This window comes from Pagrus pagrus (genome assembly GCF_965226575.1).
Source record: "Pagrus pagrus genome assembly, chromosome: 4".
Classification (NCBI taxonomy): Eukaryota; Metazoa; Chordata; class Actinopteri; order Spariformes; family Sparidae; genus Pagrus; species Pagrus pagrus.
In genome coordinates this window covers 6,119,804-6,144,564 of record NC_140188.1, presented here as the reverse complement: position 1 = coordinate 6,144,564, position 24,761 = coordinate 6,119,804, and the positions used below count along the sequence as shown (strand labels likewise).

The 24,761-nt window shown below is 41.3% G+C and overlaps 1 protein-coding gene across 6 annotated transcripts in view; it reads left to right on the top strand.

The window, feature by feature from the left end:
* The window catches only part of tenm4 (teneurin transmembrane protein 4), a 156,918-nt gene that overhangs the window by 79,697 nt on the left and 52,460 nt on the right, over positions 1–24,761 (top strand). For 4 of the 6 annotated variants that reach the window (XM_084351717.1, XM_084351716.1, XM_084351713.1 and 1 more), the window contains 10 exons: positions 1,092–1,256; positions 3,794–4,008; positions 5,084–5,294; positions 9,433–9,534; positions 10,264–10,458; positions 12,012–12,212; positions 16,015–16,200; positions 18,624–18,650; positions 21,549–21,695; positions 22,565–22,781. In XM_084351717.1, coding sequence (XP_084207843.1) covers positions 1,092–1,256; positions 3,794–4,008; positions 5,084–5,294; positions 9,433–9,534; positions 10,264–10,458; positions 12,012–12,212; positions 16,015–16,200; positions 18,624–18,650; positions 21,549–21,695; positions 22,565–22,781 — 1,666 coding nt within the window. The remainder of the gene's footprint in view (positions 1–1,091; positions 1,257–3,793; positions 4,009–5,083; positions 5,295–9,432; positions 9,535–10,263; positions 10,459–12,011; positions 12,213–16,014; positions 16,201–18,623; positions 18,651–21,548; positions 21,696–22,564; positions 22,782–24,761) is intronic. The other 2 variants (XM_084351715.1, XM_084351714.1) reach the window with 1 other exon arrangement.

The window sequence follows — 24,761 nt, the reverse complement described above, 5'->3', positions numbered from 1 at the left end:
CACATTGTCCCGTTTGACTCTTATTTTTGTTCATGTGCTGATTGAAAACATTTAGCTCAATAAATCAAAGACAAATTGGCAGCAGCTATGAAAATAAATTGTCAGTCATTCTAAGCTGTTAAAATGTTTTGCATGTGTTCATGTAGTATTATAGTAAGACTCTTAGATCTTTATGTCCTGCTATTAAACCAGTTTTTTTCTGTGTAGTTGTCTGAACAGCCACTAAAAGGCTTATTGGTGACATGGAGAAGTTCATGCTCTTATAAAAAGAAAAACATGGCAACACATTTGAAGAAAACAGCATTGAAAGAACTGGAGAGGTCTTAGGCCAGCTACGGTCTAAAACTGTCAGATAATTTCACTCTTTATAATTGAATTGTATGGTTATTTACTTGAGGAGCTTAAAAGAACCAGCAAACCAATAAAATAGCTATATTGAGTTTCTGGGCCTTTTCTGCTGACTGTTGACTTCCAAGGTGGCTTTTGCCTTGCTAAGCTCATCTTGTCCATTCTCTTATTGGTGATCTGTCATGGTCAGCCCCTCCTCCTCTGTCCTGCACTCTGCTGCAATTGTTCCAGAGGACATTTCTTTTGTCGACCTTGTAAAATATCAGCATGCTTCATCCGCTGTGTTCGCATTGAAACACCCGTTGTGTCTCCCTGCTGATGCGTTTTTTGTTCCTTTTGTCCCCTAGTTTTGCAGGGGAATGGTAGGGTAATGGGGTTGGAAAAATGACGGCACTGGGGATGGACCATGCCGTTGTTGGTGTGGTGAGACAGATGTTGTCCCATGAGGTCAGGATAGCATTCATCTTGTGATCTTACTACTCAGCACTTTTTTGAAACATGCCATTAACCATTAATCCATGTATTGTTCTTTCTCTATCCTTTGGAATTCACTTCCTGTTCCTCCATCTCACAGCTGCCACCTTTGGATAATTACAAAAAAAAAAGTTCCTTGAGAATCGTGGGGTTTACTTTGTATTTAATTTAAAGTATAATTTATTTAAGATGTTTTTGTTTCGATAAAAAGCATTACTCTAATCTTAACATAAATCAATTCTGATGCTGCCCTGTGTTTGATTTTTCAGCCATGCACCTTTTTGGATTAAACTGGCACCTGCAGCCCATGCAGAGACAGATGTACCAGCTGTCAGAGGACAATACAAGTGGCCTACCTTTTCCTACTGATCTGAGCTTGCCACCACTTGGCAACACAGGCTTGGAAATACCTGACCGCAAGGGAAAAGATGACAGTAAGTGCATTTTTTAAATTTAATTCACATAATCCACATTTCTTTTTTTGTTGTTTTCCAAATAATACTTAACTTACTACATGAAGTTTTTAATAGGTTATGAAACAGTCTCAGTTTATTTCTGATGCCTCTATATGACCTACATAAGCACCCGAGACCAACAGAGAGAAGATTGGCTACTTCTATGTAGTTACTCTTATGCCTGTCACCAGGTTGGAAATCACAACATTAGTAGGCAATGTAGTTAACTTTAGCTTTCTCAATCAGGTTGCTATTACTGAGCAATTGAATCTGTTGTGCCCATACAGTTGTTGTCCACAGGGGCCGCCAGAATCAACGACAAAATGGAAGCTCTTTGTAGCTGCTTTAAATAAACTAACCTAAATGCAACTAATTATTTTCTCAGGATTATTTGTGGGACTCTGTAATTCACTCTTGCACCCTTTTCAGAGAACAAGACTGCACAAGAAAAAAAGTTTTTCAAATCTTAAAGTTTACGGATGACATTTTGGAGCTCAAGCAAGTTTGTTATTATTTTGTCATCCAGTTTCACATTGTGTTCGCATGTCTCCACGGTATGCAAAGAGATCTGCATTGTAATCCTATGAAAGTTGTTGTAAGTGGGAAAGTGTTATTTGTTCCTGGAGGGAGAAAATGGGACAGCTTAAGGGACGGAGTATCCAGGGGCTGGAGGGGGATTAGCCACTCTGTCCTCTTCAGAACGGATGTGATCCTTTCATCTCCTCGTCTGGGCTGCCTTTCCTGGCAGCCAAAGAAAGCATGTGCTCACCCCACGGTACCAACTGCTCGACTCGAGGAAAGTTTTCTCTGTTCCATTCTCCAACAAATGGGCCCAGATTTAACCATGTGATTTGCCACTGACAGACTACAATAGGTAGAAGATGGGGTCATTACCATATAGATGAATCCAGGAGTTGTCTTTTTCATTTACCAGACAGCAGAAAGTATGTTTAGCTAACAACAAGCACGGCTACGGCTGAGCTTAGACCCCTGCATGGCAGCCGTTGCTGATAGGAAATCAATAGCCATGGTTTTCTAAATAAGTCTCATTCTGCAGTGCTGTCACCAGAAACAATGATGAGTTATCTAATGTTTTATCAAGGTGATGCAGATGTGTACCGTGTTGAAATTCAGTGTGGCTCCCTTTTGGAGTCTTGTATTTCCATCAAAGCACTATGCTGTAGTTTAGCTTGCAGTACAACAACCATTTATTTAACCATGAGGCCCATTATCACTGGTCTCGGCTTATGATTTATTTAAACAGCCTGATGAGTACGCCATTAATGTGCTGCATAAATACAAACACACCCCAACATGTGGAAAATGAGCCTGTGTGTTGTAGCATTATGTAAAGCCCAGATCTGGGAGACAGGGAGTGTGTCCTGTCGGCTCTGATAAAACCCATTGCCACTGATGGACTTTTTAGAAGACGGCCATCTGCTGTGCCACGTGTAACCTAAAGCCGAATCTGCCACCAAGTCCTGGAGGTAGTTTGTATGGACGTCTGCTTTAGTAGACATCGCTGCTGAAATTAGCTCATCTACATGGGCAAACAGATGTTGCCATTTCCACGGAGTCCAATATAAGGTGTATTATAGAGCATATGGACCATTTTTGGCAGTGGATGTGCTAGTACCTGAGTGGGTACTAGCATTAGAGATCCCTCTCAACTATAATTCTAATTTTCATTTTATTACTTTTACTTTAATTGCAACTGTATTTCATCACAGTACTGAAGCAGTTGGTATTTTCTCCATCTGTTCTTGTTCTGCCTTTTAAATCATGTTTTAAGAACTTTTCATCAATTTACTTTGATGAGAGATTTATGAAATGTGTACAGCTCATAATAAAACAACAAACGTAACATGTTTTAGCCAGGTTGGCTTGGTTTTGTATGGGCGTTGCAGTTTGGGATGCATATGCGCCACAGTTCTCATTCCCTGCCCCACCTCATTCCCTGCAGCAGCGACACACTCCCAAACTGCTCGTTTGGCTTTGTCTGTCAACCCGCTATTTAGTCCATTAATTAATACATGTTTCCTGGCTTCAATCTCCTCTACCACTGCCGTGATCTCATCATCCAAAAATTTAGATTTTCTCTTTTGGGCCCTGGCTACTCCTGACTGAACCCTAATTTTTGCTGGCATTATATTCTTTATAAATGAGTCCCCAGGTATTGAAGCATATTTCATCACTTAATTTTAAATGGGATTTTTTTCATTTGCCATTTCAGAAGACAAAACACTTCAGGATATAACTAGAATTCTGTTTGAGGATCAGACTGATATTCAATCAAATGATTCTTACTTTTGCACCCTCTCTTCCACTGGAATTGGGACTGGAATAGCTGGCAATGGTCATCCATAACATTTTTTTTTCTCCGGCTGTCAGGGATGTGATTGAATATCTGTGATATGGTCAGACTATCATGCTTCAGCAGACTGACTCCCTCTGCCCTCCACATGCTGGATTAATGGTGTGATCTCTTTGACCGATTTACTTTGTGTGCAATGCAGGCAAATTGGACAGCTTGTTCCCTGATGACAGCTATATAGATATGGGGGAGATTGACGTGGGGCGCAAGGTCGCGCAGCAGATTCCTCCCGGTATCTTCTGGAGGTCCCAGGTCTTCATTGATCATCCCATGTACCTGAAGTTTAATGTGTCCCTGAGCAAAGATGCCTTAGTGGGAATCTATGGAAGGAGAGGCCTACCTCCGTCACACACACAGGTGGGAAATATTTGATTGTCACTGACACCAATTCATTTGTTACTACACTTTATTTATTGTATTCTGTTGTGCTTATTAGTTGCATGAAAAGAGGCAATAGTAAATTGTAAATATGAGACTGTGAAACAATTTACAATCATGTCTGCATAACATAAGGATTCAGATTCTTTTTCCATTCTTCCTCTTCCATGGAATATAAATCGGGATATTGTTTAAAAAAATCTATCTAACCGTGTATGAGTGTGTCAGGAATACAAACCAATTCATAAATCTCTCTATTGTATTATGAATCACTTTCTTTGTTGCAGAAAAGGATTTATAGCAAATTTCTTCCAGGTTCAATATCATCAATGAATCACACAAAGATAGGGGGCTCAGGGGCCAAAAAAGGGAGATTTTTCTTTACACTAATTTCCCATCTATGTGCAGCACTGAATCAGATATATCATGTTATTAATCATAGCTGACTGCTTGGTTCACAGAGTTTAGATTTCCACTGTAAATGCAACTGCAGTTCAACAAATTCTTCATAGCATAATTTTTGTTTTCATTAGTGTCCAATGTGATTTATTTTCCAGTCAAAAGATCATTTTTGTCTCTCTCCTCTATTTTTACTTCAAAAGAAATAATCTAGAGTGGAGTTTTCGTGCTGTGACTGATTACACATAGAGTGGCAGATGAATCAAGATTCCCTTCCTCATGTAGATGAAAATGAAATGCCGTCTCATTGGTATTCATTGAGTCACTTCTAATATGAAGCAAATCGTTGCAGATGTTATTTGGTAAACACTAGCTTTAAAAATGTTTCTCCAGCTTCCCTTTTCTGACTTTAATAGTTTTAAACATGACTTTTCATATAACATAGTGTATATGGACTATGAAATGATCACAGCCCAACCAACCTCGATGTGCCAAGACTTACTCAAGCTCCTCTGGAATGATGAGTTATTCATGCAGACCAAATGATGCTCTGCTATAAAGAGGGCTGAAAGCACTCAAGTCTCATGTGTCACTCTAATGGCGTGTCTGCGGTCCATCTATCAGTCTTTCTCACTTTCTGTGTGTCTGTCTGCAGTTTGACTTTGTGGAGCTTTTGGATGGGCGGCGGCTCCTGGCCCAAGACATTCACGGTCTGGAGGGGCCTGTGGCTATGCAGCGGAGCTTGGTACCCATCACCACACACGACACAGGTTTTATCCAGTACATGGACTCAGGCATTTGGCACCTGGCCATCTACAACGACGGCAAAGAAACTGAAACTGTCTCGTTCCTTACAACCGCCATAGGTGAGTGCCCTGGGCATGACCTGCTGCTGAAAACCTGTAATAGCAATCCATATAATCCCTGTAATACCAACTAGCAGAACTCTACAGCAAACAGGCCAGGATTGGGGCATGAGTCAGAGGCAGTTTTAGGCAAATTTTGATAGCAAAGGAAAGTGCAGGTTAATCAAGGTGAAGATGAATATTACAAAAATCAGGACATCAGTGCTATCCTGCCATGCCCCTGAGTAGGGCATTGAGAGATCATAATATCCTCATTACCCTGAGTGTCTTCCGAGCGAATCAGGGGTCCAGCTTCTGGGAACCATTTGCATACAATTCAAAGTATGATTGTACCCTCCTGCTAGTGCCATTTTTGATCATGATTTGCTCCAATTTCCATCTACTTTCCATATATCAAAGTGAGGAAGAGATTTCTCCCCTATGACTAACTCTGTATGGCACACGGTTGTGTTTCATACATACGTCCTTCTTTGTGGAGGTGATTTCATTTTGTACGTTCCTTTTTGTTCTCCCTAAAGCGCCTTTGATTAGCAGTGGTGTATCACGCAAGGTGTGAGAGGGCCTGAGGTGTCGACTTTCACAGGGATGGCAGCTGGGAGCTGTTCTCACATGCTCTTTAATTAAAAGCTCCTGGGCCAGAGTCCATCTGTGACAGGGGCTGTGCCAGGCAGCAGATCGATGAGAAGCTGTCCTCAACGCCAATGTAACACCAAGTGGAGACAGGCAAGAGATGCCCCCCTTGCTGTGCCAACAACAGCTGTAATTCAATACTTAATATATGGTATGATCTGACACAAGGAAGGGGAGTCAGGGCAGCCTGTTTACTTTTGCTTATTTCTTCTTGACTTGGTGTGCATGAAAGCCTCCTGTGGTTTGCGTCAGAGAAAACACAACTCGATAAGGTTTTCTGTGCAACGAATGGGGATAGGATGGGGTGGGGCAGCGTTAGTCAGAGCTAGAATTCTGACTCTGTTCATTTGTATCAGAGCTGATCTGCCCACAGGAGCTCAGAGGGAGGCATAGGGGCCCTTTCTAAAATGGGTCACCGGTTAAGTGCCCTTCAGCAGAAATTGAATCTCACCAACTGCCTGAATTGTATTGAGCCGTGCAGGGATAGAGTTGACCTTCAAATAGCAAAGCTCAGGCATAGAAATATATGTGAACAATATCAAGAACAGGCACGTCAAGAGACACATGCTGCATTGTTTATTTGACACTAACAGTTAAATTATTTTAGTGACAGTGCTGGTAGGAAAAATGTCTTATTTTACCATCAGTGCCACATCTCATGCTCTTCCCTTGTATTAAATGAAAGGTTTGCTTGTTGCACATAGCCATGTCATAATACATCTAGGTGGACAGAGCGCTCCTGTCTTTAATCTGGGCTGCTCCTCATTACTTGGCTCCATGGCAATGTGAAATGTGTCCTACTGAATGTTTTGTATCACAGCCCTCTGGAGCATGAAGCCATTTGTCCCTGCTGCCTGGTGCCAGACATGCTTCAACCCAGATACAGCTTCCTATACAGGGGAGGAAAGCAAAGGGAGGCAAAGACCTAGCACCAATGTCTTACTCTATATCCTGTCTCACTCTATAGCAAGGCTTTCTCTCTATACCGCCCATCATTCAAAGGTGCTGAGCATCTTCTAAGAGCATGGCAAGGCGCTGATTAAACCTGCCTACTGCACGCTACTCTGTCCTCACAGACTGGAGAGACTCACACAATAGTTAGCTCCCCTGATATGAAGGGTAATGAATTTCAATGAAGCTCTGCTTGAATCCATGATTTATGCGTTGGCCTATGTCGAGTGTGTGGCTAAGAGATATTCATGGCCTCCCCGCCTGCTCTCAGAGGAAACAGAGGCAATAGACATGGGGAGTGCATAGTCTGCTAAACTGCGTCAGCATTCAGAACAGGAGCACTGCAGTTTGAGATTACTCAATTAAACATGTTCGATTTGATGGTTTGTTGTTCACCAGATGAATAGATAAAGAAAAGATAACCCTAATCAGAGCCGCAGCAATGTAGAATACCTAAACAATAAATTACAACCCTACTAGTTTTTTTTGTATTGTCCCTATATACATGAGCTGCAAGGAATCTCTCCTGCATAATTGTACTTCTGGGAGGAATTTAACATGACCACCCCCAACCCAATACACACCATAGCTTTGAGCGAAAGGCCCAGGCTTCCTACTTTGGGTTGATGCTCTTGTTGGAAGCCATCAAAACCCCACCAAAATGCTGATTTGCCTCCACCGCCCCAGAGGATAGTCTCCCCTGCATCCCCTCGCTAACCCAACATGGCAAAAGCCTGCAGCACTGAAAACATCAGCAGCGTTTCTCTGCTCCCTGCCTACCCCTCTCTCTTTTCACTCCATCCCTGGTCTGCCTCTATCTCTTTCTCCCTCTCTCTCTTTGTCTATTCTCTCTGTCTTGCGTTGCATCCTCAGTGATGATTGACTCTCCAGAGTAAAGGGAAGCTGAATCCATGGCTCACATTTCTAGCCCTTTGTGGAGCACAAGAGATTCTTTGTTCAGTAAGTTTTGCCTCAGAGCTTCTGCTGCCTGAAGGCAATGGACAAGATTGAATATTTTTCAGCACCATTTCAGACTTAATTCAGTGAGCATCATGTTTCCGAATTCTGCTGCTGTCGAGCCGAGCGCCTCAGAGATCAGCGGTCACTCATTTCTAATACAAGCAAGTGTCGCAGAAATAATTATTTTGCCAATTTATTTGATTTATTTGGAGAGATCAATTGAGGAAATGATGAAGAGTGTTGTGCTGATTGTTGGCATCCGAAATACAAAGCTCTCAGTTTGTTAGCAAACAAAGAAAGATATGGTAATAAGGCCACACAAGGCCGTTAGCATATGATTTTCTCGGAACTTGAAAGGTAAAGAGGGGACTGAAGGCAGTGTTACAGTATTAAAAAAACAGCTATTGTAATGGCTTATAAACAGGTAAACAGAATAGTCACAATAAGAGCCCATAAGTTTCTGCCAGGAGATCTTTATCGCAGCAAATTAATTTCTACATCAGGGTCAACTTATTTTTAAAATTGAATTTAAATGTTCTACGGTTCAGAACACTGACACAATAGAAAGTATAGATAGGTTTATTGAATCGTTTTTTTTTTCAAGGTTTGCAATTGTCTTACAAGCTACTCTTTTGTATTTTTTCAGTGACATGGTAAAAGACAGCACAGCATTGTGTCTTACAATTTTTAATAATGCCTGTTCTGTGCACACTGCGAGGCATCTATTAACACCAGTGACTGTGTAGAAAATGCTTTCTGGATCAGTGAATGATTGGAGGTCTGCGATAAAAGCAAACACTGTTTGATTTTAGCCCAACTAGATTTAGACAAGGTGCCAAGATGCATTTTTTAATATCCCAGTGCAATTTTCCTTGTTTCATTTTGTTCATTTAATTTTTTGTTATACAGAACTCGTGGACAGGTTGTTTTTTAAAGACTCAACTAAACACAGTTGAACAGTTGAAAGAACACAATAAAGCACAGCTAAAGTCAAATCGTATTAAGCATTATAAATCTACAAAAAAACTTGGATGGAAAGAAATGTGCAGTAAAAGACCGGCTAGACTGCAGGTTATTCAGCTGTAGCATTGTGATGAATAGACAGAACAGAAACACAAAATAGTCCGCCTGGCCTATACTCGTTTCTGCAGTTACATTGAGCAGACTGAAAATCTGACCATAGAAGAAAATATGATACAGTAACATTACCCATGGCAGTGGGGAAATGGAGGTTCCAATGTTGCTGATGCTTCAAATCGCCTGGTTTCAATGTGCCATAAAACTGTCAAATTAGGTCTGTCAAATGAAGCATGTCATTTATCACGTCCGATCCATTTGGAACTTTGCTTTAGAAGGTTCGGTCGAAGCAAAGATGATCAGAACTTGTTTACTCGTTTACTGAATTCTCCCATTTGGGTGGAACATAAGTAACACTCAAAAATGTTTTGCAGTGAAAAGGAAATGTTGACAGGATTGAAGCCTGTGCTTATCACTGTCGTTAGCAAAGGGATAATAATCAACCCAGAGAAAATGAGTGGGAGTAAAATTGTATTTCAGACCACATTACTCAGAAAACCTCCTGATTGCTCTCTTGCAGACTCTATTGATGACTGTCCCAGTAACTGCTTTGGAAACGGTGACTGTGTTTCTGGAACCTGCCACTGCTTTTTAGGATTCAAAGGACCTGACTGTGGGCGAGGTGAGTCACACCCTCTGTCATAATGTCTTTATTGATCTACATCATTCAGATACATAACATTTTAGGGTGCCAACCAAATTATATTCACTGCGTGACCGGAACAAAGCAATTTCAATATAAGAATTAGTTTCATTATGCTATAGCTATTTCTTATTAGATTAAATACTACTACTCCTGATGATTCATTTTTACCTCTGTCTCTCCTAATAAAGATTGTGTTATTGTGTTACATATAAAATAACTTGAATAATTGTGCAGAGAAAATAGCTGTAGATTATAGGGCTTAATCTTTTTATTTTTTTCTTCAGTCATTGAAACCAAGGCTCCACTCATTTTTCACCAAATTAAAAAACTTTAGGCAATGTATTAGAATAATAGTCATTTGTTTTCGTTGCATCTTTACATATTCTGACACGTGTTATCTATGTTTTGACTGGGACAATATATGACAAACCTTATTCAACTCTTTTTTATCTTTAACAGCCACTGTGTAGGTATTAGATATTTGTTTCTTTGGTTTTGTTAGAATTTGGGTTTTGGGTCACATCTGCAATGGATGCCAAAGTGGAGTTATTTGTGCTGCATATTGTACACCGGAAAGAAATCCTTTTAACATTTTGGTCAGAAGCTCATTGTCAGATCGAGGCTTTAGCACACATTCACTATTCTTTGAAGCTATGGTTGGAGGGGTCCATTCAAATGGATGTATGCTGTCTGCTCTTTTCAAAGCTGCGTGTCCAGTGCTATGCAGTGGGAATGGTCAATACCTTAAAGGTCGCTGCATGTGTCACAGCGGCTGGAAGGGCTCCGAGTGTGACGTTCCCACCAACCAGTGCATTGACATCACATGCAGCAACCATGGGACCTGCATCGTGGGAACCTGTATCTGCAACCCAGGCTACAAAGGGGAAAACTGTGAAGAAGGTGATTGTTTTAATAAGTCATAATAATGTATCTTAAACTTGTAAAGTCCTACATAATATGGCTGCTACAACCACCTACTAAGCTTGTTAGTGCTTGACATTTAAAAAGAAAACTCATAATGGGAATGGCTATTAAGTTGATATGGCTTATTTAACAGTCTATCTTGTAGTAAAGACAGGACACCCTCTATGAAGAGCGTTATAGCCATAACACTTTACACTCTGCATCCTAGGTGACTTTTCCTGTATAAATCATGGATATAAGGCATTACGTTAATCGAAATAGTCCATTTATTGTCTGAATTTCAGACGCAGAATCTGATGTTAATCCATTAGGAACTCCACATTCATGATGCTGGATAAGGCTTGACCAGATAAGATTGAAGGAGCCATTGTGTTTGTCAGCTCTTGAAGGCTCTCATTTCAAGATGAAAAATGGACCCTGGGAGTTTGATAAATGGGGGTTTGTGACATCCATAGGCCCCTATTCTATTTTGGGTGGAGTGTTAGCCATAAGGAGTGGAGGGGAATGTGGACGAGGGCCCTTTAACATTTTTACCTTTCTTCCGTGCGACCTTCAGCCACAATGATTAATTGCCAGGAGAGAGTTTCTTGTCAGTTAGCCTCTGATCTTTGTGCCTTGTGCCCAAACCATCTGCTAAGAGGCGAGAGATCCTGTTTGTCTTACTATAACGGCCTTTATACCCATTTATGTCATGGTAAAGGGGAGCTGCCATGGCGCGGCCTGCTGCTCTCAGTGGCTAGACATTGCTCCTGCTTGGAGCCCGTTCACCATCTGTGTGTGCCATGCAGATATTGTCTTGTAGAAAGAATGTTATTATTGTGATTGTACACTCACACAGCTCTTGTTCCTTACAGCATGAGCACTCATTTAACAATATGTCAAGGGAAGGGATGCTATAGAAACAGGCATTAATTTGATATTTGCATACTAATTGAACTGATACAATGTACACTGATGCCGTGTACAAAAAGGATGCAGCAGAGGGAAGCCAGTGCAAGGCTTCTGTAAACTATAACTGAGCATGCTCTCTTGCCTAGCAAATCTACTGTTGCCCCAGGCTTTTCCTTACTTACCCTATTTTCTCCTTTACATTCTGTTAATGTGAGTTTTGGCTTTTCCATCTTTGAACTACTCATCGTTATGGCTGTGATTCTAGAAAAACATGCCTTTATTAAGGCACCTTCCCTCTTTGGGAGGAATTTTCATTATGAGCTGATGGGAAACTGCCAGCAGGAGTGTGGGTAGTACCTGGAGGTTGGTGCCATAAGCCCCAGTGTGAATACAGCCATTTAATTTGCTTGTTTGTAAGTCTTTTCTATGGTTTTAGAGAAAGTGGGCCCCCACACATCATTTTCTGTGTGTTCTTTCTGTACATTCATTGAACATGTGCAAAGCCAGCTGCAGCTGAGCTGTGGCCCACTGCAGTTGTCATTCTACTCAGGCTCAAATAGAATCGCAAGGTTGCTTCAGAAAGAAGGAAACAGCAGGTGACTGGTGTGTCTGACATTGTCTCTTTGGAACCCTTTTAGTGGACTGCCTGGACCCAACATGCTCAGGCCGAGGGGTATGTGTCCAAGGAGAGTGCCACTGCTTTGTGGGGTGGGGTGGGCCAGGATGTGAGAGCCCCAGGGCGTCCTGTATGGACCAGTGCTCTGGACATGGAGCTTTCCTGGCAGACACCGGAACCTGCAGCTGTGATCCCAGCTGGACAGGCCATGACTGCTCTACAGGTGAGTGCTTCCCTCAGATGAGTGTAAACATGGGCAGAATTCCCTTACACAGATCAGTGCTGATTTAGCTCTGATTACCAAGTTGAAAAAAGTCAGTGCATTCACAGATAACATTGCATAAGTCATGTTGAATTAGCCAAGATTTTTTTTTAATTATTATTATTTATTTGTATATTTTTTGCAAATAGCAATTAGCATATCCTCTTACAGTATGTGCTTATGAATAGCAACCTCTGTGTAAAATGTTATTAAAACCATGGTTACAGTTTTGTTTTAGGACATAAACAAGAACGACATACATTATCCACTGAACAGGAAGAACGTCTACTGGACTAACATGCTAACCAGCTAACCCCGGCTCATTGCACCTTAAAAGATAAATGATCATTACAATGGTTAAATGTTACACATTCAAATCAACCATTATATGTAAAACAAAGCATTAATCATGAAGTAAAGAAATAACAAATAACATAATACAGCAGTTGAAGGTTTTAATACAGAAGTTTTATCACAGCTCTGTTCAGACGAAACCTCAGTCATACCTACAATATATTTGTAGTTATATCAGTTGTATCATATTCACATACTCTTGACAAATAGTCAAGCCAGTCAGTGAATATTTTAAGAAATATAATTTATTTCCCTTCAATGTTTGCAACGTTAGTTTTATCACAATAAACAGCAACAACGTATAATAACCTTGACATCTCTGTTAGTTCATCTCTGATAACATATTCGCCTTTTTGTTGGGATTTATTTCACCGCCTGATTCAATATAACTTTGAAAATTGCTTGGCTCCTCACAGAAGTAAACATATCTGATTATGTTAAAAGAGAATGGCTCCTATAAAAGCCTCAATTTTTCACATCAATGATCAGTTGGAGGTCCACAGCGAGCAATCAAACTGTGGTTGATTTTGTTCTAAATGTATTCCTTTTACGAATGGCTTCATCTTCAAATCTCCACATGGTTTGTTGGCAGCCACAGAAAAGAGGGAAACACGCATAGTAGGGGTATTGTCAGAGGCATGATCTAATACAAGTTAATGCTTGAGTTTCTCGAGTTCTGGCTTTCTTCACGTCGACACAAGGCTAACAGCCGATGATAGCTTTTTCTGCTCTGGAGCACTGTTCCGAATGTGTTCATTTTGTCCGTGGGGAATGTTCTCTCTTGGTAGTCAAGAATAGGCTGAGCATAAGATATAGTTTTACAGCTAGAATATACCTTTCTCGAGGCTCTGAGGATGACAAAACTCTGACAGCAGTCTGCCTGCTAAAACGTACCAATAAAGTATTCTACTGGAAAACCTCAGTGAACTTAGGGGTAGATTGTTAAAGAGCTGTCAAATTTAGTTATCTAACATAACTGATTTGCAGTGTTGGCAGATAGGGCAGATGCAAAAGTTTCAGGGAAAAAAAGTGCTTTGTTTTATTTCTTTTTATTGTAAAGCCAGCTGAAGAATTTCACAATGTTCCACACATACAAATGCTCACAAGAGACTGTTTTCATGTTTTAAGGTGATTCTCTGGCAGATAAAAGCCATAATAAAATTATTTTGATAATCAGTACATCAGCTCGGTTTTGTTGAGGCTGATACAGTTGCAGCTTTCACATGCTTTCATTTAACGACACAATTTGTGTGAACACAAAATATTTCTGAAATGAGAGTTTTAATCCTGCAGTCACTTGGATCTCTGAATCCTTTTATATTCCAAGCAGACACAATGACCTATTAGGTAATCCCAGGGATTTTGAGGGAAATGGGCAGTTAGTCTGAGTTTGCCTCGCAGAGAAAAGGCTCTGTAAATGATGATGTGTTGGCTCTTTATCCGCCTTTATCCTGTTCATTGTAGAGCTTTCTGTGGTCTAATACAACACTAAGCTTGGTAGTTTGGTAGCACAGCTAGCAGCCTATAACCTTCTGGACTGGGGGAAGAAAAAGATGGAAAGCTTTCAATATATCTTTTAAGATTCTTTAATCCCCCACTCCCCCGATTCTTTTAAGTCACAAACTCATTTTCTCATGTGGCTGTGGAACAGCACAACCTGGGTGTGCACGGTTGGAAGTAATACTGGTACAAGCCATAAAACAATGCCTGAGGTTTTATGTCCTTTAATATGTGTGTTTTTATGCCATTTTTGCCATTCTCCCACCCAGAGGAAAGTTTGTTTACACGGTCCTTTAGTGCAAATGGTAACGGCCATCATGGGGATGGGGGTATTTCTCACTGTGGACTCCTCTGGCCACGGATAATGAGGGTTTGCCTGCAGGCTGTAATTGCATCTTTATCACGTTAAAGCCTTTTCCTGTGTTCCAAGTGAACAGTTGTCTCACAGTCAGTTTGAGTCTGTTCTCCCTAAACAGTATGTATTCTGATAATTTGGTATGGTCAGTTTGTGCATTTCTTTTTTCAACATATGTGCTAATGAGATCACTCAAGATGTTCATTATGTTCATTAGCACCTCCTATTTAACTGTGTTAATATTGTCTTCAGAGGACGTAGAAGGCTTGGATCCACGCTTAATAGTTGGAAAATGATTGATGGTTTGTTTGCATGTGTAATGAGTTTTGTTTGTGTGTGTGCGTGTGTTTGTGTATGAGTGTGTGTTTAAGCAGACATAAGGGCCATTGATTCAAATGCTTCCTGCATACGGTGCCTCTAAATCAAAAGTCAGATGTAAAATTAGCATTTTCATATTTTAACAGAGTGCTGAGCTGTAATTAGCAGGGGAGAGTCATTTTTAAAAAGCTTTTTAAGCTGGTAATGTCATGTTATGGTTTGTGGCTGAAAATACCACTCAAATTTAATTTGTAGCAATGACAAAATAGGCACTGTTAAGGCCGTAATTGACTTATTAAAAGATTTTACCTCCAGTTTGGTCCCCTGTGGTCATATTTGAATTGGCTTGGCTAATAAGCCAGGAATACATGGTTATTGTTCCTCGTTGCCCATACTGCTAAGCCTCTTTTTTTTTAGTTAATAAAGAGGTTAACATTTCAATGAGATTCATAATAAATCTGTCACTGTTTAATTTCTTTGAGCTTTCGTCTTGTCATACTCTCCCTCGAGTTCATGAGACGTGGGTAATGTCCCAGGCTCTATCGCAGCCTGTCAGGGAGGTCTTTCAGCTGCCACACAATAGCGCCAGCCAAGCTTTACTGTGGCTCTGTCTCTCAGTCTCCTTCATTCCATGAATGTACTTCCTCCTCTCCTCCACTGCACTTAGGTAGAATTAAAACAGCACATTGGCATCCTATGTCTTAAATCGTTCTGTTGAGCCTTAACTCCAGCCTGAAGCCCATAGTAAAGTGTGTGGCAGAGCTGTATGTACAATAAAGGAAATACAGGAACATTTACAGATTCATTCAAATCTTAGTGCTGATAATTTTTCAATTCCTACAAGAAGTTCCAGCTGTGCATTTTTCCTCTTAACCCCCTTTGTGGCAGAGAGAGTTGAATTTACAAAGAGGAGAAGAGGCAAGGGGAAGAGAAAGTCTGCTAAGGCTGCCACAATCCATGTCTTTTCTTTGTAATGGACTTATTAGATTTGTATTGTCAAAAAGGATTGCCCCTTATGAGGTGCAGGAATTTCTTTTCAGCTGCCATCAGACAAGGTAGTGGAGCGTGGCCGCCTTTCCTTGACAATAACTCCTGGATTTGTCTTTTCTTCACCCTTGTTGCCTTGTCCAACCACCGCCTTGTCTTCCCTTTCCATCTCCACCCCCCTTCCTTCCTTTCTGTCCGTCTTCCCCCACTCTCTTTTTTCGTCTTTTTCTATGTCCCTGTCTCCCACAGAGATTTGTGCAGCGGACTGTGGTGGCCATGGCATTTGTGTGTCGGGCAGCTGCCGCTGTGATGACGGCTGGATGGGCACTGGGTGTGACCAAAGGGCGTGTCACCCTCGCTGCAACGAACATGGCACTTGCAAGGACGGCAAATGTGAATGCAGTCCAGGCTGGAACGGAGAACACTGCACTATTGGTAGGATGAGAAGAAGTGTTGGTTTGGGTGGGGGACTGTGTGTGTATGTCTGTGTGTTTGGGGGGCCAACAAAGGCGTAGGCTGTCTGTCTGCCTGCGTGTGTATGAAGCGCTGGGCGTGTGGGGAAGGGTCCAGTTGGAGAAGAGGGGGGAAAGCATGCTTAATTGAATTTGTGCAACTCGGTAAAGCATGAACAGGTTTACTCAAGGATCTGAGGCTTGCCTTCATGCATTTTAATGTGGGAATGTGCTAAGGTGTCCTTTCATTTTACTCATCCTTTTCCTCATCTATTTATTTGCTCCTTCTTTCATTTGCTTTCAATTTCAAATGCTGACATATGAGTTATTGTGAGCAGGTCAACCGATACATTTAGCATTATGTTTATACCAACAATAGTTCCTCTGTAAACTCTTACAGAAGTTGAGTTTTGAAGACCTTGACTGAATGTCAAGAGGTTTCTTGAAAACCTTGGAGCTGCTGTGTGTTTTGTAGTGCATTTTTTTAATGCTTTAGCAGAGTTTGCCTGCAGTGGCTCGTGGGCTGATAATATTGGCTCTTTTCATTTTTGTTAAAAAAATTGAGAATAGTTAAGATGTTGAAGAGGCCAACTGAACTGAACTTTATAAAGTGTACATAACACTTTTTTGGAGTTCAGGAAGAGGTGGCATTGCTGTTGTGAGCATGTGTTTGTCATAAGGGACAGTAATATTTAAATGCTGTTTGAAATGGCCACTGACACAAGGAAGCGATGGAGATATATTTGAGTAATGGTGATTGATGTTCTGACAGTTTTCATTGTTAAGCTGTAACCTAAACTCATTAAGACATGAAGTGTTTTAATGTAGTTAGCTTTATGATATTTGATGTCAAGACTGTCAAGCCGCCTCCAGACATCAGAGGAGACCATCCAGAGGACATGCGATGTGATGCCTGCTTTGCAAGATTACAACTTCATCATTCTGTTCCTGTGTTGCATCAATACTCTTCTCTTCTCTCATTTTCTCTTCTCTTCTATTCTCTTCTCTGCTCTTCTTTATTATTTATTGGTGAAATGTAAATGACTATATTTACTGCTCAAGTTGTGTATTTAAGTATAATGTTCAGATATTTATACTTAAAATACATTACACTTGAATGTTGTAGTGTGTAGTTACTAGGTTGCCCCCAACAAATGTCCCATCAGCATGATTTTAATTATCATTCTTACATGGCAACCGTAATATCTTTCAAAATAACGGCAGTGTGACTTTTGTTTTACCGTATCCTGCAGCCGTAGTGGCAGTCAAATGAAACATTACACACCCTTAATTTAACAGAGGTTAACTACCCAATAGAACAGTATTGTGTTCATACTATTTCAGTTTAAGTGAAAGGTCCACCACTTCTTTGTTGACAGTTGCCACCTAACATGGTAGCTCACTCATTATCATTCTATGATCCAACCACTCAAGCATCAGAGAGGATGTGGGAACACAATGGCCATCTCTTCCCCCTCTGCCAGAGCATTTCAGTGAGCAGACATTTGCAACTCCCACACATTTGTATCAATAGGGAGATGGGACAAAAGTTGAGAATTGTCTTATAGGTGAACGCTTTATTCTGTATTCAAGCAGACAAAGATAATTTTTCTCACAGTATTCTCATGCATATCTTGGAGCAGAGCTGCCTGAGTGCCAGAGCATTGACTCAGTCTGTGAATGTTTTATATGCTGGCCTTACATTATTGATGGCCCTTTTATAAGTGCCATATTGAGATCCCCACTCCCTCGACAAGAATATTCCTCAGTGTCATCCATTAAGAAGCCAAAGATCTCAATTTAAATCAATTTTCATTATTGAGAGCTCTGCGTCAGCCCCAAGCCCCATGCTGTGGAGCACAGCAGGTCCAGTGGCCCTGCCATTGCCGAAGCCTCTGGTGACCTCATCATCTATAGAGGTGTTTCAAGATTAAAAGCACTTTTTGTTGAACATCCTGACCTGCACGGTATTGCTAGAAAGATTTAAGGGTGGTAATATGTGCATCAATCACTTTGCTTTTGAAAGACTCCCCTGAGATATTCTGCCGATCCCGGCAGTTGATAAACGGGGACAGATTGAAATGTTCTTTCGGAACATATCACTATTTATCCTCTCTCTCACTCTTTACTTATTTCTCTCTATTTCTCTCTGTCTCTGTCTCTCATTCTCTTTCTCTGTGTTCCACAACCCCCGTCTTTATTCCATCTCCAGCCCTCTCCCTCTGTGTTGGATCGTACTTGTTGTGTTGCTTGTAATGCATGATTTTGCTTCATGCCTGCACTTTTTCTTTTTCTTTTTTTTTTATTTACCTTTTGTAATGTAAACTAACACCTTGCCTTGCTGTCTTGTCATGGAAGTGGCACTGTTCAAACCTCCCTTATATGTCCTGTCTTTTATCTCCCAAGCTCACTATCTGGATAAGGTAGTGAAAGGTATGGCATTCCTCCTTCCTTCCTTCTATTTTGCCCTCCTGTCATTGTAACTCCAGCCAGCATTAACAAATCATGCACACACACCATGCTCTTCCCCTACATTGACATATGCAAACACTATGCACCTCTTGTTGCCCCAAACAACTCATTCTAAAGACCCCCACCTCCCATCAACTTTTTTGCCATATTATCACACAGTAATCTCCACTTAGCACTTTCGCACCTGGTGAGTCAAGTTGTGCTGCTTTCTTTACATGTTGAATATTTGGTTTGTGTGTGGCATTGCTTTCTCAAAAGGGGGATGTCGGGAAAGGGGCTTCATAACCTGTGCCATGCATTATGGATGAATGTGCAGCTGTGAGCAGGGCCTGATAGGTGCTGAGGCCGCATCCTCTCTAATTAAAAGAGTTCATGGTCTGGTTGGTGCAGGGCAAGCAGGGGGTGGAGGCTCTGCAGCAGCCCTGCCTCTCTGCCTTCAGCGCTCTCTCTCACTCTCACTGTGTCCTTGGTAATGGACCACCTGGCATGAGAGCGGCTGCCAGAGGAGTCCTTCGAACACTTGCAGCCTCACGTTTGGAGCTGTTTCAGGCAGGCTCGGGCAGGGCTCAGCAGGGGCTCTTCTCTGAAAGGGCTGCCAATTAAGTTGAACTGATGCCAAAAGAGAGTGGATCTTTATTTATCCTTCTAATAAACATTCGGAGCTTACTAATCATCCGTCTCCATTGGTCTAACCAGAGTTGTTTTGTCCATTTGCTCAATAAAAGGACGGCTAATGCCCAGACGTGTCTAGGAGGCGAGGCACTCTCTAATGGCATTAGCCTTCAACTGTGAGTCCATTCCTTCAGGGAAACAAGAAGAACATGGAGGAGGGATTATTTATTTTTCTTACAATTTTTAATGCTCCACAAGTTACCCCCTTTATTCTGCATGCTGATTGCTCCTTTCTCCAATTACCTTTTGACATAGACTCTAAGGGATCTTTTCACAGTTGAACAAAAACCCAAATTTCTACTCTTCAGGAGAGGTGTGACTCTTTACTGACCTGACAATTAGAATTGATCACTATTAAACTCTCAACAATATAAATGCACAACAATTCTCGATACATCGTGATGTATCGCAAGTATTGCATCCTCCATTTTCTATATTACTGTTAACAGTTAATAAAAATTCAATGTCCCCAAATGTCCACTTTCAAAATCTGGGTGCATTTTTTTATCACTCGCTGCCTCCTTCCCCCAAATCTCCCAACATTCAAGTAACGTTAGCCCACAGTTCAGTTCAAGAGAGTAACAATGTAACTTTACAACTTTGTTCTAATCAACAACCAACATCATTAGGCTGCAAGTTTGTGTTGTCTGCACACTCACGATTATGTTCTGTCACTGCATTGATGAAGAATCTTCCGTGTCCGTATCACAATGCAACTTAGACTCGAGCTCTACTCTACACAGCTCTACTCTACAGTATGTGTATGTGTAAAGTAGAAATGAATGGCTGCAACTGAGAATGCTTGGTGCTTTTATGTTTTAAATCGCAATTTAGAAGTGTATAAATGTGAATTGTTCATTGATCCATGGCTGCATTATGGCTCATGTCATAATATTGTCCTTTCTTTGTATTGCAACGCCCCAAAATGCAGCTGATGCATTACTCAGCTAAGCATTTGATCTACAACACACATCTATTCTTGGTGCCGCTTCTGTCTTTTATCTTCTGAAATACTTATCTCTGTTTCTTCCTAAAACTGATCTTTTTCCCTTTAATTCACGTCTCCCATTCACTGCACCGACATCTCTCTTCCTTTCTCTCGCTTTCTCATTCACCCACTCTTATTCTCCCTGTGTGATGTAAGAGCATTGAGACAGCTGCCCCAGTCTCTTTAGTTGATAAAATGGGTCAGCTTAACATTCTCTCTATCAAGGCAGCTCGCTAACAACACAAACTGTGACAGACTTTTGCGTTTGATATCTGGAGATGTTACCCTCTGCCTCTGCCTCAGCGAGGGGATACGAATCATAAGGTAGCAGATAAATGCCAAACACCCCTAGAAAAATGAGCGAGATAATCCTCTGAGCTATGTCCTTGTGAAGACCTATCCAGAGAGAGACAGACGAATGTTTCACCTGTCTTTCTGCTCCAGTCTGCTTTTAGCTTCCCTGGGGTCACATGCCCGGGAATAAGCAAGCAAAGTCCTCCCCTGCATAATGCAATCGAGCTCAGCGTTATCCACTTCCTACTATTCTATGTTGCATTGTGCTTCTCTTAATGACAGAACATGCAATCTACCTAAATGTATTCTCTTATTGATTGCTAATAAGAGTCTGGAGACAATTTAACAAAAAAAGAGCAAATAATGATATAGACGTTTTTTCAATAATTAATGCAGGGCTATAGCAGCTCATCTCTTATGCAGATGAAAGTGCAGTAATGCTATGATCATATTGATGGTCACATTCGAAAATCACATAAAAACGGATCTAATTATGCGCAGTAATGCCTGCATATACACCACTGCTCTCATTACCCAGCAGCAGTAGTTGCATAGATACAAGAGGCCAATCTACTGTAGTAATGAGTGAATATTGATTTAGAAGATCCTTCTTATCTGATTTTACTGCAAAGGGATATTAGAAGCTTCACAAAAGGTGTATCAAATTAATCAACTTCAGCTGAGGGTCATTATAAAGCCACCCTCACCCATTTCAAATCTTAAAATTACTTTAGTCTATTGCTATCAGAAGCTTTTGTCATCAAAAAGCCCGCATTGTTGTCACTGTTTTATTGCTGGCGTTTGTTAACAAACAATCTACCCACAGCATTTATCTGTTACCCGTTAAGCCTGCTTTATTTGATATTCTGTGCCAACCTCTGTCTTTGTCCTTTTTTGTTACACAGAGGGCTGTCCTGGTTTGTGCAATGGAAATGGTAGGTGCACTCTGGGTAACAATGGCTGGTACTGTGTGTGCCAGCTGGGCTGGAGGGGCACTGGCTGTGACACCTCTATGGAAACTGCCTGCAGTGATGTCAAGGACAACGATGGAGGTAAAATCACAAACAACACACAGCATTGCCTTCTGACAAGCATCAACAGGGACAGACTCTTAACTAGACTTGATTTGACTACAGAATTAACCACCTTTGTTCTAGAGAATATACTGTACCTGCTCTATGCTTTACAGGCTCAGTGGTACTATCATGTAGGTGAGGATGAGGAATGGTTTCCAGCTAGTCACCTGGACAACAGGTTTTATTAAAAAGCAGAGTAGCTGGCCTGAGGCCCCAATGCACTGGCCCCAGGAGGAAGTCCCTGCTCTGCCCTCTAACTAGCCCCGAGCAGAGCCAGGCACACACACAGAGCCAGCCAGGGGGCTGCACCACTCTTGAGGCCAAATGGGAGACGTGACTTCCTTTCTTCCAGACCTCATTCTGGGCTTGAGCTATGTGCTTGCCCCGCTTATTTATGCAGGGGCTGTTTGTCTCCCCATCACAGTGCAGGGACTATAGAGCTCTCACTGGCAAAGACGGGGTGCTGCTGGGGATTTGACTGACTCCTGACAGCAGGGTTTATTTTTATCACCCATCTGGCCAGATAGGCCCCTGAAAGCAAAGGGTTGGGAGTCCAATGACCCACTTCAGTAAAGTAAAGTGCAGCGCACAGCACCTCTTTCTGTCTTGTTTTATTTCATGTAGATTACAGGTAGAGAACGACAAGCGATGCTAGAGCTGTTGAAATGCCCCCCCCCAGAATGAGACATACATAACGTGGTTTCTGTCACGATTTAAAACAACGGTCAAAATGAATACTGCAATAGTCCAATGACTCAAATGTATTTGCTTAGTTCCGTTTGCCAGGTGTTTGTCCAGGCTGTTGTTTAATGAGGGGGTGTGTGTGACTTGTTTGACCTTGTCAGATGGCCTGGTGGACTGCATGGATCCAGACTGCTGTCTGCAGGCAACCTGTCACACCACCTCTCTGTGTGTGGGCTCCCCGGACCCCCTGGACATCATCCAGGAGACACAGATGTCCTCTACACAGAGCAACCTGAGGACTTTCTATGACCGAGTGCACTTCCTGGTGGGCAGGGACAGCACCCACATCATTCCTGGTGCCAACCCCTTCGATGGAAAGTAAGTGACAGCAGCCAGTGCGACATTCTGTAACAAGACAGAAGTTTTTATTCTCCTGGGAAGAGATTTCATCAACATCATTTGTTTTTCATGCATCAGTTTCTTGTGAGATCATACATATTCAGCTGAGTCAGTTAAATAAGTAATTACTGGATTTAATATGTTTCTCATTTTAATTAAGCGACTCACTATGTTTGATTGTATACACAGTTGTTTAGCTCTGCTCATTTCCTTTGGTTTAACAGTGATCAAATCTGAATTTGCAGTATAGCTAACACCATTGTTTATATAATTCAAGTAATGACATGTCAGGTGCAAGCACAAATCAATCAATGGCTTTTTTTTACATCATTAATGTAGGCCATTGCAGTCCCAATGCTATAGTTGCACTGACATATCTTACAAATGTGAAACATTTGCGCTTTTTAAACCCAGATGACCCAAAGTGTCAGTGCGGGGGCGTGTTGTAGCTATAGCCGCAGGAGGCTGAAACGGACAGGGACTGGTGGCATGCATAACTAGAAGGATGATAGACAGATGATGATGGACAAACAGAATGTGGCAAAAAGCAAGAAGCATTCCCTGGCACGAAAGGCATCTCATATTCATGTATTGTGATTACTTTTACTGTAATCCATCTGAGGCCCACTCCCAGAGGCAGAGCTCATGACACCCCAGCCATGGAATCCAAGATGCTTTTATATCAGGCAGGATGGCTGTCAAAGTCCCAGAAGATTCCCCTGCCTCTCGTTTCCTTTGTCTCCTTCTCTTTTCATCTTTAATCGCTTGTGAGGCTGTGTCACCTTATTTGCATCCCACTTGCTTGTGGATCCCTCTCATCTTAGCTCACAATACTCCTATGAAACAAACAGAGAACCAAATAAATTGAGAATAAAATAGGTGGAGAATTTTTTCAAATTTTAGTCTCTTGTGATACAATTTTATAAAATGGTGTCAAAAAAAAAGCTGAAAAATGAAAAAAAAAAAAACGAAAAAAAAAACACAGCATGGTGTTGTTATTAAAGGCTTTTTTTCCTTCTTTGTAAAAATGATGGCAGAAGGTTGTGGTTTCAGACATTCCTATTTTTAGTCCAGCATAGCTGTTGCTTTGTTCTTGAAGGGAAAATCAATTTCAAAAGTGTCCTCAAGCAGGATCATTTCCTTGAGTATATTTTTCAACACAGTACATCTTAATACTGGCTGCTGATGGAGATTTTGCAAATGTTTGTTAACCCAGTGCGGACAGTGTAAGACCTAAAGCTTACTGTTTGCAGTGAAACATGTTTTTATCTTTATGCTGTCCCTATAAAGCACATTGGTCTTTGTATTACCTCTGCCAAGGAGGTTATTTTTTTCACCAATGTGTGATTGTTTGTTTGTTGATTGGTTGGTATGTTTTTTTTTTAAAACAACAACAACATTTTTGGCAATTTCTCAGGAAATAATGCATGGATGTTGACGAAAAAAATCAGGAGTATTTAGGTGGCTGGAACCTATGAGTGACTACAGTTTGATGCAGATCCCAGATCTGGTGAGCTACAATTATGGTGAAGCAGCTATGGGTGGTTTACAATTTAGAGTAATACAGGGTTATCGTGTTTGATATTAGATGAGGCTTGAGTGAATTGAAGGGGACTGTTGGTCCTTGGCGAAGATAGCCGCTTTACTGAGTGCCATTCTAGTTTCTCAGTTAGTTATCTGCATCAGCTGCCTTGATTTTGAACTTTTGGTGGTAGTGTCAGGCGACACTTCAGGAAAGCACTTGTAACACACTTTCTGACATTTTCTCTCATTGACATTTTTCTGGCTTTCAAGAACCACTCAACATTTTGCAGTTCTTCAGTGGACAGAGGCGTAGGGGGTTGAGTAATACTCTTGTCTCTCTCACAAGGAGATGCAGCCATAAATAAGTAAAATCAAGAATCCAGATATGAGCTGCAAGATTGGAGGCCTCGGCTCACCTAAAAATATCAGTGATAA